This window comes from Pristis pectinata, chromosome 11 (assembly GCF_009764475.1).
Source record: "Pristis pectinata isolate sPriPec2 chromosome 11, sPriPec2.1.pri, whole genome shotgun sequence".
Classification (NCBI taxonomy): domain Eukaryota; kingdom Metazoa; phylum Chordata; class Chondrichthyes; order Rhinopristiformes; family Pristidae; genus Pristis; species Pristis pectinata.
The window spans coordinates 2,322,773-2,335,128 of NC_067415.1; the positions used below are offsets into that span (position 1 = coordinate 2,322,773).

The 12,356-nt window shown below is 51.3% G+C and overlaps 1 protein-coding gene and 1 non-coding gene across 3 annotated transcripts in view; both read left to right on the forward strand.

Moving 5' to 3' along the window:
* Positions 1–634: 634 nt before the first annotated feature.
* The window catches only part of folr (folate receptor), a 32,200-nt gene continuing 20,478 nt past the window's right edge, over positions 635–12,356 (forward strand). Inside the window, exons 1-2 of one of the 2 annotated variants that reach the window (XM_052025823.1) lie at positions 635–856; positions 9,188–9,317. In XM_052025823.1, coding sequence (XP_051881783.1) covers positions 9,192–9,317 — 126 coding nt within the window. In that variant the 5' untranslated portion in view covers positions 635–856; positions 9,188–9,191. Of the gene's footprint in view, positions 857–5,299; positions 5,487–9,187; positions 9,318–12,356 lie in introns of those variants that run through there. The other variant, XM_052025822.1, reaches the window with a different exon arrangement.
* Positions 2,153–2,224, forward strand: trnaq-cug (transfer RNA glutamine (anticodon CUG)). Its single transcript has one exon. It is a non-coding gene; the product is annotated as a tRNA-Gln (tRNA).

Below are 12,356 nucleotides of genomic sequence, written 5' to 3' on the forward strand. Positions count from 1 at the left end.
CGACAGCGATGGGTATTGAACCCGGGTCGCTGGCGCTGTAATAGCGTTACGCTAGCCGTCTCAGGCAGAGCAGTTTCCGTACCAAGCCGTGATGCATGCGGATAGGATGCTTTCTATGGTACAAGCATAAAAATTGGTGAGTGTCCAAGGGGACAAGTGTATAAGATGACAGGGAGGTATTTTCACCACCCCTTTCTCCATATACTGGCCATCTCCCCAGTCCACCTGATGCTGAGGGAACTCTCTCTCTCTCTCTCTGGTTGTCTACCTGGTCTGGCCTGGGTGTTGGGGGAAGGCAATGAAGGGTAACCTGTGGCGCCACACACGAGGTGCCGGAGGAACCCGGCGGTCGGGCAGCATCTGTGGAGGGAGACGGACGGTCGGCTGCAGCCGAACCACTGACGGTCCATCCCCTCCCCACAGACGCCGCCTGAGCCGCTGGGTTCCTCCTGCATCCCGTGTGTTGCTGCAGGCTCCGGCATCTGCAGCCTCCCCCGTGTCTCCGTGTAACTGCGGGCAGCGCCGGGACGGCCCGAATGGCCTCCCGTCTCCTCCCCCCCCCCAAGCCACATGTGGGCAGCAGCCGGGCGCGCCTGCGCAGACCGCCCGCACTGTAGCAAAGGGCTGCGCATGCGCGGTGGCGGAGGGGAGAGCGTGTCCTTCCCGGGAGCGGAGAGCGGCAGGTGTGGGCACATCTGGCGCCGGGACAACAGCTGGGGCCCGGCGGGCACATCTGGGGCCGGGAGAGCGCCCGTGGGGCCGGGAGAGCGCGCCTGTGGCAGCACACCTGTGGCCGGACAGCACATCTGGAGCTGGGACAGCACATCTGGAGCTGGGACAGCACATCTGGGCTCAGGTGAGGGTGTGCAGCGGCCGGGTGTGGGGCTGGCAGGGACAGATTTGGGTGGAGGGACAGATTTGGGGGTGGGGGTGGGGTGGAGGGATGTCTCACTGCCTGTGATTGCTCCTCTGATTCCATAGAGTGTGTCAGGTCAGGCGAGACTGGTTGGAGTTTGGAAGGAAAAGACACTGCAGGGAGATGAATGAAATGTCAGCAGATCTCGGAGAGTTTAGAAGTAGAGAGGCAGGAAGAAGTCAGTGAGAGAGCTTGGGTGCACGTGTGTGTGTGTCTCGGCCTCTCTCTCCCTGCCTGCATGTGTCTCTCTGTCTGTATCCCCAGTGAACCAATGAGATTCAGTTTCTATCTCAATTCACTTTCCCTGCTCTGGACTTCCCCTTACCCAACTGTCAGTCTGTCGAACCATCTGTTGGAGGAAGCAACACACAAGACGTTGGATGAACTCAGCGGAACTCAACCTTCACCTGGTCTCGACCCCTGAATCATCGACTGTCCACTTCCCTCCATAGGTGTTGCCCGAACTGCTGAGTTCCTCCAGCTTTTTGTGTGTTGCTCCAGATTCCAGCATCTGCCGTCTTGTGTGTGTCTCCAGTCTGCTGGAGGAACTCAGCGGGTCGAGCAGGATCTGTGGGGGAAAAAGGAATGTTTTCACTTTATTTCTTTATCAGTCACATGTCCATCGAAACACACAGTGAAATGCATCTTATGCGAAGAGTGTTCTGGGGGCAGCCCGCAAGTGTCGCCACGCTTCCAGCGCCAACATAGCACGTCCACAACTTCCTAACCCGTACACCTTTGGAATGTGGGAGGAAACCGGAGCACCCGGAGGAAACCCACGCAGACACGGGGAGAACGTACAAACTCCTTACAGACAGTGACCGGAATTGAACCCAGGTCGCTGGTGCTGTAATAGCATTACGCTAACTGCTACACTACCGTGTCGCCAATGTTTCGGGTGGAAACCCTGCGTCAGGGCGGGTCTCAACCCAAAATGTCGAAGTTCCTCTAGCAGATTGTTTGTTGCTCTAGATTCCAGCCCCTGCAGTCCCTTGTGTATCAATCTGTCTACTTTTAGGAAGTTAGGTGACCTAATTAGGTGGAATAATTGGTTTGCCAGCATGGTTTACCATCTGCCTTTCGCTTTCCAACCAAGGTGGGGAAAAATGTAATTATTTCTGATATTCTGAATATTGGTATTCCCCTACTGTTTCTTACTGTCTTAAAGTAGAAGACTGACTTTCCTCTGGGTGCTCCAGATTCCTCCCACATCCAAAGGGCATGTGGGTTCACCCGGGTTCCGTGGTGTAATGGTTAGCACTCTGGACTCTGAATCCAGCGATCCGAGTTCAAATCTCGGTGGAACCAGATCTTTGGGGGCAGGCACAGTAGTGTGGCAGTTAGCATAACGCTTTACAGCGCCAGCGACCCGGGTTCAATTCTGGCCACTGTCTGTAAGGAGTTTGTACGTTCTCCCCGTGTCTGCGTGGGTTTCCTCCGGGTGCTCCGGTTTCCTCCCACATTCCAAAGGCGTATGGGTTAGGAAGTTGTGGGCATGCTATGTTGGTGCCGGAAGCGTGGCGACACTTGCGGGCTGCCCCCAGAACACTCTACGCAAAAGATGCATTTCACTGTGTGTTTCGATGTACATGTGACCAATAAAGAAATCTCATCTTATCATCTTATTAATTGGCCGCTGTAAATGAGGTGAGCAGTAGAAGCTGGTGGGAGGTGATGGAATATGGGCAAGGTAAAATGGGAGTAAAAAACTGTTTTGCATGCCATCCATACAGACCATTTCATCACATCAGTGCATTGAGGTAGTACAAGGGAAAACAGTAACAGAATGCAGAATAAAATGTCACAGTTACAGAGAAAGTGCAGTGCAGGCAGACAATAAGGTGCAAGGTTATAACGAGGTAGATTGTGAGGTCATGAGTCTATCCTGTCATATGAGGGAACCATTCAGTAGTCTTGCAACAGTGGGATAGAAGCTGTCCTTGAGCCTGGTGGTACGTGCTTTCAAGGCTTTTGTATCTTCTGCCCAATGGGAGAGGGGAGAAGAGAGAATGTCCGGGGTGGGTGGGGTCTTTGATTATGTTGGCTGCTTTTCCGAGGCAGTGAGAAGTGTAGACAGAGTCCATGGAGGGGATGCTGGTTTCTGCGAAGTGCTGGGCTGTGTCCATTTTGACCACTCTCTGCAGTTTCTTGTGGTCTCGGGCAGAGCAGTTGCCAATCTGGATAGGATGCTTTCTATGGTGCATCAATAAAAAATTGGGGAATGGGTGCTTGATGGTTGGCATAGACTCAGTGGGCTAAAGGGCCTGTAAGCTGCTAAGTTTGCAGCTGACTGGAGAACACTTGGAGAACACTGAGACCAGCGGATTGTACATGGGGGCTGTTTATGTTGGGGAAAGTGAAAGGGATTGTGTGGTGATGGTGTAAGTGGGACAGACGCTCTGCAGCTTTCCATGTGAGTAATAATGGCTGGTCCAGGGTCAGGACTAGACCCTGGGGCTAGAGAGCATTTGGAGGGGTGGGGGGAGAGAGTCCCAGTTTTCATAGAGTCATACAGCACGGAAACAGGCCCTTCAGCCCAACCGGTCCATGCTGACCAAGATTCCCATCTAAGCCAGTCCCATTTGCCCGCGTTTGGCCCATATCCCTCTGGGCCTTTCCTATCCATGTACCTGTCCAAGTACCTATTAAATGTTGTTAATATACCTGCCCCAACCACTTCCTCTGGTAGCTTGTTCCATATACTGACCACCCTCTGGGTGAAAAAGTTGCCCCTCGGGTTCCTATTAGATCTCTTGCCTCTCACCTTAAACCTGTGCCCTCTAGTTCTTGATTCCACAGCCCTGGGAAAAAGACTGTGCGCATTCACCCTCTCTATACCGGATTCCTCCTCCTTCAGCCCTTTGCCTCTTCTACGTATCAGCTCTCAGCTTATTACATCTTCTCCCCCTCCCCCCCCCCCCACCCACCTACCTTCTCCCTCTCACCTGGCCTCACCTGTCCCCTGCCTGCGTGTGTTCCTCCCCCTCCCCCCCCACCTTCCTATTCTGGCTTCTGCCCTCTTCTTCTCCAGTCCTGATGAAGGGTCTCGGCCCAAAACGTCGACTGTTTATTTCCCTCCACGGATACTGCCTGACCTGCTGAGTTCCTCCGGCACTTTGTGTGTGTTGCTCCAGATTCCAGCGTCTCCAGAATCTCTGTATCTATACCGCTCATGATTTTATACACCTCTGTAAGATCACCCCTCATTCTCCTCCGCTCCACTGAAAAGCGTCCCAATCTGCTCAACCGCTCTCCATAACTCAGTCCCTTGAGTCCAGCCAACATCCTCAGAAATCTCCTCTGCACTCTCTCCAGTGTAAACCTCCACCAGGGTTAAAACTGAACACAATATTCCAAATGCGGCCTTGCCCACGTTTTGTACAACTAATCTGTAATTTCAGGAGTCTGGTGCAGTAATGAACTAATGAATTTGCAGCCATGGAGACCACAGCAGACTGAAAGGTTTTAAAGCAGTTTGCAGATGCAAAACAAGAAAGTGACTGTTTCTCTAATCATTTGCTTCCTTCCTCTCCTACGATGCAGCCTCCTCCAAGCCCCCTGTCGACTGCTTCCTCTCTGGGGCATCCTCCCCACCCCATTCTTGTCACCAGATGGCTGGGGGTGATGTTGGGGTGAGTCACTTGTCTGAACATCAGCTCAGGCTTTCTCCTGTCTCAGGCTATAGAGAGAGCCAGCACCAAAACAGGCCCTTCAGCCCATCAACTTCATGCTGACCAGCGACCACCCATTTACACTAATCCTTAGTCTCATCAACTCCCCCCAGATCCCTCCCCTCACCAACACGCTGGGGGTAATTTACAGCAGCCAATTAACCCACCAACCCAGCACGTCTTTGGGACGTGGGTGGAAACCGGAGCACCTGGGGGAAACCCACACGGTCATGGGGAGAACGTGCAAACTCCACACAGACAGACAGCGCCGGAGGTTGGGATCGAACCCGGGTCTCTGGGGCTGTGAGGCAGTGGCAATACCCGCTGTGCCACTATGCTGCCACAAGTTAAGTATATCCTGTTATATATTACAGGCTGTGGAGATGGCCAAGGCAGCTGAAATACAGAGGAGCCACAGGGGACTGCAGACACTGGAATCTGGAGCAACACACAATCTGCTGCAGGAACTCAGCGGGTCGAGCAGCATCTGTGGGGGGAGGGGAATGGTTGACGTTTCGGGTCGAAACCAGTCCCGATGCAGGGCTTCGACCCGAAATGTCACCAATTCCTTTCCCTTCACAGATGCTGCTCGACCCGCTTGAGTTCCTCCAGCAGATTATCTGAAGCCGAGAAGTTTGATTTGATAGTTAAGGGGTTAACGCGAGCGAGTCTGGTGGTTTTTGCACTTTGGATCATGGCCCGATGTTAGATAAGCCTTTGAGACGGAAAGTTGCCTGGAACTGCTGATGCAGAGAGAGAGGTGGAGTTGAACTCAGGGACATCGAGGACTCCCAGGTGTAGTTTGTTCTTGGTTTCCACGAGCTCACGGTTCCTACTGCACACGCAGGGAGAGCTCCGACGCCGCGTGTAGCTTGTCCACGGACCAAAGACGGTGCCAGGTTTGTTCACTACTTTTTTTGACTTTGTCTTAACCTCTTTGCTCAGAACACCCCCTCCTTCTCAAAGGCTTCTTGGAAAACCTGTCCCACGAGCAGACATTTTGTTGCTTCTCCTGATGGAACTGCTGTCTTGCCTGTTTATAATCAACCAGAACCTTTCTTTTCCTCTCCCCCTATCCTGGGAATGTTGGAACAGTCAGGATAGAGGGAGCTTTACTGTGAATCGAACATGCTTTGCTTGCTTCAGGCTTTTGGCTCTCTGTTGGACTCGTTTGACAACCTTTGGTCCCCATTTTGGAGTCTGAAAGTTGTACAGCATAGAAACAGGCCCTTCGGCCCATCATGTCTATGCCAACCATAGTGACTACCTAAACTAATCCCACCTGCCTGCATTAATTCCGTCTCCCTTTGTGCCCTGCTCATTCTAGTACCTGTCCAGATCCCTCTTAAATGCTGTTCCCTTTCCTGCCTCCACCTCCTCCTCTGGCAGCTCATTCCAAAAAGTGTCACAGCTACAGAGAAAGTGCAGTGCAATAAGGTGCAAGGTCACAACAAGGTAGATCGTGAGGTCATAGTCCATCTCATTGTATAGGGGAACCATTCAATAGTCTTATCACACTGGGGTAGAAGCTGTCCTTAAGTCTGGTGGTACGTGCCCTCAGGCTCCTGTATCTTCTACCCGATGGGAGAGGAGAGAAGAGAGAATGACCCGGGTGGGTGGGGCCTTTGATTATGCTGGCTGCTTCACCAAGACAGCGAGAGGTAAAGACAGAGTCCAAGGAGGGGAGGCTGGTGTCCGTGATGCGCTGGGCTGTGTCCACAACTCTCTGCAGCTTCTTGCGGTCCTGGGCAGAGCAGTTGCCGTACCAAGCCGTGATACATCCAGATAGGATGCTTTCTAGGGTGCATCGGTAAAAGTTCGTGAATCTTTTCTTCACCCACTCCCAGCTTAATCATATGCTTGCTGTTGTGTGGCACCAGAACTGCACTCAGTGCTCCAAGTACGGCCGAGCCAACGTCTTATACGGCCCTACATTCCAACCCTTGTACTCAGTGCCCCGGCTGATGAAGGCAAGCATGCCATATGCTTTCGTCACTACTCTGTCTACCTGTGTTGCCACTTTCCCCAATGTCTCTCTGTTCTACAACACTCCCCAGGTCCCTGCCACTCACTGTGCAAGTCCTGCCCTGGTTTAACTTCCCAAAATGTATTCCTTGACCACTTTCCCAGTCGATCTATCTGTGTGTGCTTTATTCTATTTTAAAATAAATTAGTGAAAACAACAGGGAAAGGGAAGCAAAAACCAGGGGGCATAGGGTTAAGGTGAGAGGAGAATGAGTTAAAAAGGACTTGAGGGACAACTTCTTCATTGTGGGTAAATGGAACGAGCTGCCAGAGGGAGCGGGTGAGGCAGGTACAATAACAACATCTAAAAGACATTTAGACAGGTGCATGGAGAGGAAAGGCTGTAGTGGGGGTGGAGGCAGATACGAGGCATTTAAGAGGCTCTTAGACAGGCCCATGAATGTGCAGCGAATGGAGGGAGATGGACATTGGGTGGGCAGAAGGGGTTAGTTTAGTTGGGCATTTAATTACTAGTTTAATTAGTTTGGTGCAGCGTCGTGGGCCGAAGGGCCTGTTCCTGTGCCCTATGTTCCTGATCCTGTTGTATGTTTCGAGGGCTATGGGCAAATGGGACGAGGTTGGAGAGTGTGCAGGAGCAGGTCCGTACGTGAAACACCTCTGTGAAATGTGGAACAACACAGGGTGTTTCAGAGAGGTGGCTCATGTTGTGTGAGACCGGCTCCTGAGAAAGGCTTCAGGTCCTGGGTCCAGTGAACAATTCAGGCTCAGTGGGGTCACCTCTGGCCGGGCATGTCTGAGGGAACAGGGTAAAGGGAGCTCTACTGTGTCTAACCTGTGGTTTCTTAAACAAGACAATCTCTTATTTACAACATTGGAGCATTACAAAAAGCTTGCTTCTCCACATGATGACAGCCAAATAACGTCCAACGTGCGAGAGTGTGTGATGGGACAGTGTAGAGGGAGCTTCACTCTGTGTCTGACCCCGGGAGTGTATGATGGGACAGTGCAGAGGGAGCTTCACTCTGTATCTGACCCCGGGAGTGTGTGATGGGATGGTGCAGAGGGAGCTTCACTCTGTGTCTGACCCCAGGAGTGTGTGATGGGATGGTGCAGAGGAAGATTTTCTCTACGTTTAACCCTGGGAGTGTCTGTCAGGACAGCATAGAGGGAGCTTTACTCAGTATCTGACTTGAGATATCCCTGCTCTGGGAGTGTCAGGACAGTTAATACTGAGCTTTGTCTAATCTGTGCTGTACTTGGTACTGAAGATTGACTTTTCCGTCCTCTGATAACTGTAACCTTGATCATGATTGCCCCTGAAGAACAAAGCTCCGAGGAGTTATCACAGTAATTGTTATGGATCTGTGCTCTCTCACTTGCAAAGATTTACTGGAGTTCAGTGAAACTTAGTAATAAGCAGACAACACAATGATAAGCGGAGCCAGGAATTCTCGCCCCTGTTATCAGTGTTGTGTGCATTGTCCTCTGTTTATCAGAGCAATGGCAAAGGCATGAACTGCTTGTTCAGAGGAATGAGACAAGCTCAGTGAAATGCCACAGAATATTTTGAGGGCCCAACAGAGTGTGGAGGGTGGTCTGTGTGGACAGGGGTCAGAGGCTCAGAATTAGGGGTTGGCTGTTCAGGACTGAGGTGGGGAGAAATTTCTTCACCCAGGGGGTGGTGAATCTCTGGAATTCTCTAGCTGGAGGGTCAGTCACTGACTGTGTTTGAAACAGGGATGGGTAGATTTTTGTATGTTCGAGGACTGTGGGGATGGGGTAGGAAAATTGTGTTGGGACAGAAGATCTGGTGGAGCAGACTGGATGGGCTGAATGGCCTGTTCCTCGCACTTGGTCTAATGTTCACTCAGAGTCACCAACTCTGACTCGCACCGGTCTACATTGGGGGATCGGCAGTGGAGAGGGTCGGCAGCTTTAAATTTTTAGGCGTTAACCTATCAGATGACCTGTCCTAATCCCAGCACACAGATGCAATCATAAGGAAGGTGTGCCAGCATCTTTACTTTCTTAGGAGGTTAAGGAGGTTCGGCTTGTCACCGAACACTCTAACAAACTTCTACAGATGTGCCATTGAAAGTATCCTGACTGGTTGCACCATGGTCTGGTACGGCAATTTGAATGTGCAGGAACGTAAGAAGCTGCAGAGAGTAGTGGACTCTGTCCAATACATCACGGGCACATCCCTCCCCACCATCGGGAGTATCTACAGCAGGCGCTGCCTCAAGAAGGCAACATCCATCATCAAAGATCCCCCTCACCCGGGCCGTGCCATCGGGCAGGAGGTACAGAAGCCTGAAGTCCCCACACCACCAGGTTCAGGAACAGCTACTTCCCTTCAACCATTCAGTTCTTGAACCAACCGGCACAACCCTAGTCACTGCCTCAGTACAGCAACACTGGGACCACTTTGCACTACAGTGGACTTTGTTTTTCTTATTCTGTGTTCTTTCTTGTATAATTTATGTTTTTATTATGAATGTTGTGTACCTGATGCTCTGTGCCTGTGGTGCTGCTGCAGGTAAGTTTTTCATTGCACCTGTGCACACACAGACTTGTGCACGTGACGATAACCTTGACCTGACTGTTTGTGCAGGAAGATGCTGGTGGTCCTGGTGCTCGCTCTGTCGCTCGCTCTGGCAGCTGGAAATGACATCCTCAACATCTGCATGGATGGGAAACACCACAAGGTGCAGCCGAGCTTCGAGGGGAAGCTCTACAGACAGGTAAATTTGCCCGGGGAAGGGGAGGGAACAGCCAGAGGCCAGGCAACATATGCTCCCTCCACAGACGCTGCCTGACCCTCTGAGCCCTTCGAGGGAGCCCATATTCCCTTCGTGCACCTCCTGGGTGGCATTGTCTGCTCTGCTGACACCTCTCTGGTCGCCGTTGCCACCTGACTGGATGTTGGACTGTGAAACCCAGTTTGGTCTTTGGTCGGCTTCTATTTCCAGCAGCCACTTGCATTGTTATAGCGCCTCCAATAGCATTCCCCTGAATCCATCCTGGGTTCGATCCTGACCTCGGGCGCTGCCTGTGTGTGAAGTTTACACGTTCTCCCTGTGACCGCGTGGGTTTCCCCCGGGTGCTCCCGTTTCCTCCTGCGTTCCAGAGGCGTGCAGATTGGAAGGTAAATCACCCCCAGTGTGGGGGTTAGGGATAGAATCTGAGGGGTAGTTGATGGGAATGTGGGGAGAATAAAATGGGATTGGTGTAAATGGGTGTTTGATGGTCACCACAGACTCGATGGGCAGAAGGGCCTGTTTCTGTACTCTCTCTCTCTCTCTCTCTCTATGACTATGACCAGGCCACATTAGGAGATACTCAGGCTGGTCCACCACAGAGGTTGTGTTGTAAGAAGCATTTGAAGCTTGAGCGAGAGGCAGGGGTGTTTGGGGCCCAGGCACTGGCAAGGCCACCAGTGTACGGTGACAACTCTTGGGCAAGTGCAAGAGGTCAGACCTGGAGGGCATCAACGTGTCATGGAGTTTGGAAGCAACATGCTGCCAGCTACTGGAGATGTGGCAGCTCCTGTGGAGAGAGAAGGGCAAAGTTTTCATCTCAGGTCAATGACCCTTCAGGGGTGCAACCTCTGGTGTCAGTGAGGGGGGTACAGAGGTAGGGAGGATGTGGGTCCATGGAGAAACAGGGAAGGATTAGGGTTTGTAAGTCTGAGGCCACTTCTACCCTGCAGGTGTTCCCCCACTGGCCCTGGGACTGGCTCCAACAGTGGGACTTTGGGCAGTGGAAGGGTAGTTGTCTGTGGAGAACATCACCCCACAGAGTGTGTGTGTCCACCCAGGGTGACCCAGTCCTTTTACACGGGAGCTCACACAAGACGTCGGTGAGGCTGTGTTTGGAATATGGTGTCCAGTTTTAAGACATAGGAGCAGAATTAGGCCATTTGGCCCATCGAGTCTGCTCTGCCATTCGATCATGGCTGATTTATTTTTCCCTCTCAACCCCATTCTCCTGCCTTCTCCCCGTAACCTTTGACGCCCTCACTAATCAAGAACCTGTCAACCTCCGCTTTAAATACACCCAATGACTTGGCCTCCACAGCCATCTGTGGCAATGAACTTCACAGATTCACCACCCTCTGGCTAAAGAAATTCCTCCTCATCTCTGTTCTAAAGGGACGTCCTTCTATTCTGAGGCTGTGCCCTCTGGTCCTGGACTCTCCCACTACTGGAAACATCCTCTCCACGGCCACTCTGTACAGACCTTTCAGTATTCGGTAGATTTCAATGAGATTTCCCCTCATCCTTCTAAACTCCAGTGAGTACAGGCCCAGAGCCATCAAATGTTCCTCATATGTTAACCCTTTCATTCCTGGGATCATTCTTGTAAACTTCCTCTGGACCATCTCCAATGCCAGCACATCCTTTCTTAGATATGAGGCCCAGAACTGCTCACAATACTCCAAATGTGGTCTGACCAACGCCTTATAAAGCCTCAGCAGTACATCCTTGCTTTTATATTCTAGTCCTCTTGAAATGAATGCTAACATTGCATTTGCCTTCCTTACCACCGACTCAACCTGCAAGTTAACCTTCAGGGAATCCTGCACTAGGACTCCCAAGACCCTTGGCACCTCTGATTTCTGAACTCGCTCCCTGTTTAGAAAATAGTCTGTGCCTTTATTCCTCCTACCAAAGTGCATGACCGTACACTTCCCTGCGCTGTATTCCATCTGCAACTTCTCTCCCCCATTCTCCCAACCCGTCCAAATCCTTCTGCAGACTCCCTGCTTCCTCAACACTACCTGCCCCTCCACCTATCTTTGTATCATCCACAAACTTGGCCACACAGCCATCAATTCCGTCATCCAGATCATTAACATATAACGTGAGAAGTAACAGACCCAACACCGACCCCTGCGGAACACCACTAGTCACCAGCAGCCAACCAGAAAAGGCCCCCTTTATTCCCACTCTGCCTTCTGCCAGTCAGCCAATCTTCTATCCATGCTGGTACCTTTCCTGTAATACTATGGGCTCCTATCTTGTTTAGGAGCCTCCTGTGCAGCACCGTATCAAAGACCTTCTGAAAATCCAAGTAAATAACATCCACTGACTCTCCTTTGTCTATCCTGCCTGTTACTTCCTCAAAAAATTCCAACAGATTTGTCAGGCAAGATCTCCCCCTAAGGAAACCATACTGACTTCAGCCTATTTTATCATGAGCTTCCAGGTACCCGAAACCTCATCCTTAATAATGGACTCTAACATCTTACCAACCACTGAGGTCAGGCAGACTGGCCTATAATTTCCTGTCTGTTGCCTCCCTCCCTTCTCAAAGAGGGGAGTGACATTTGCGATATTCCAGTCCTCTGGAACCATTCCTGACTCTTGTGATTCTTGAAAGATCACTACTAATGCCTCCACAGTCTCTTCAGCTGCCTCTTTCAGAACCCAGGGGTGTAGTCCATCTGGTCCAGGTGACTTATCTACCTTCAGAACTTTCAGCTTCCCAAGCACCTGCTCCTTAGTAATAGTGACTGCACTCACTTCTGCCCCCTGACTCTCTTGAATTTCTGGCATGTTGCTGGTGTCTTCCACAGTGAAGACTGACACAAAATACTTATTCAGTTCATCTGCCGTCTTTGTTCCCCATTACTATATCTCCAGCATCATTTTCCAGAGGTCTGATGTCCACTCTTGCATCTTTTTATATATTTTGGTCACCCTGCTATAGGAAAGATGCCATTAAGCTGGAAAGAGTGCAGGGGAGATTTATGAGGATGTTGCCAGGACTCGAGGGAC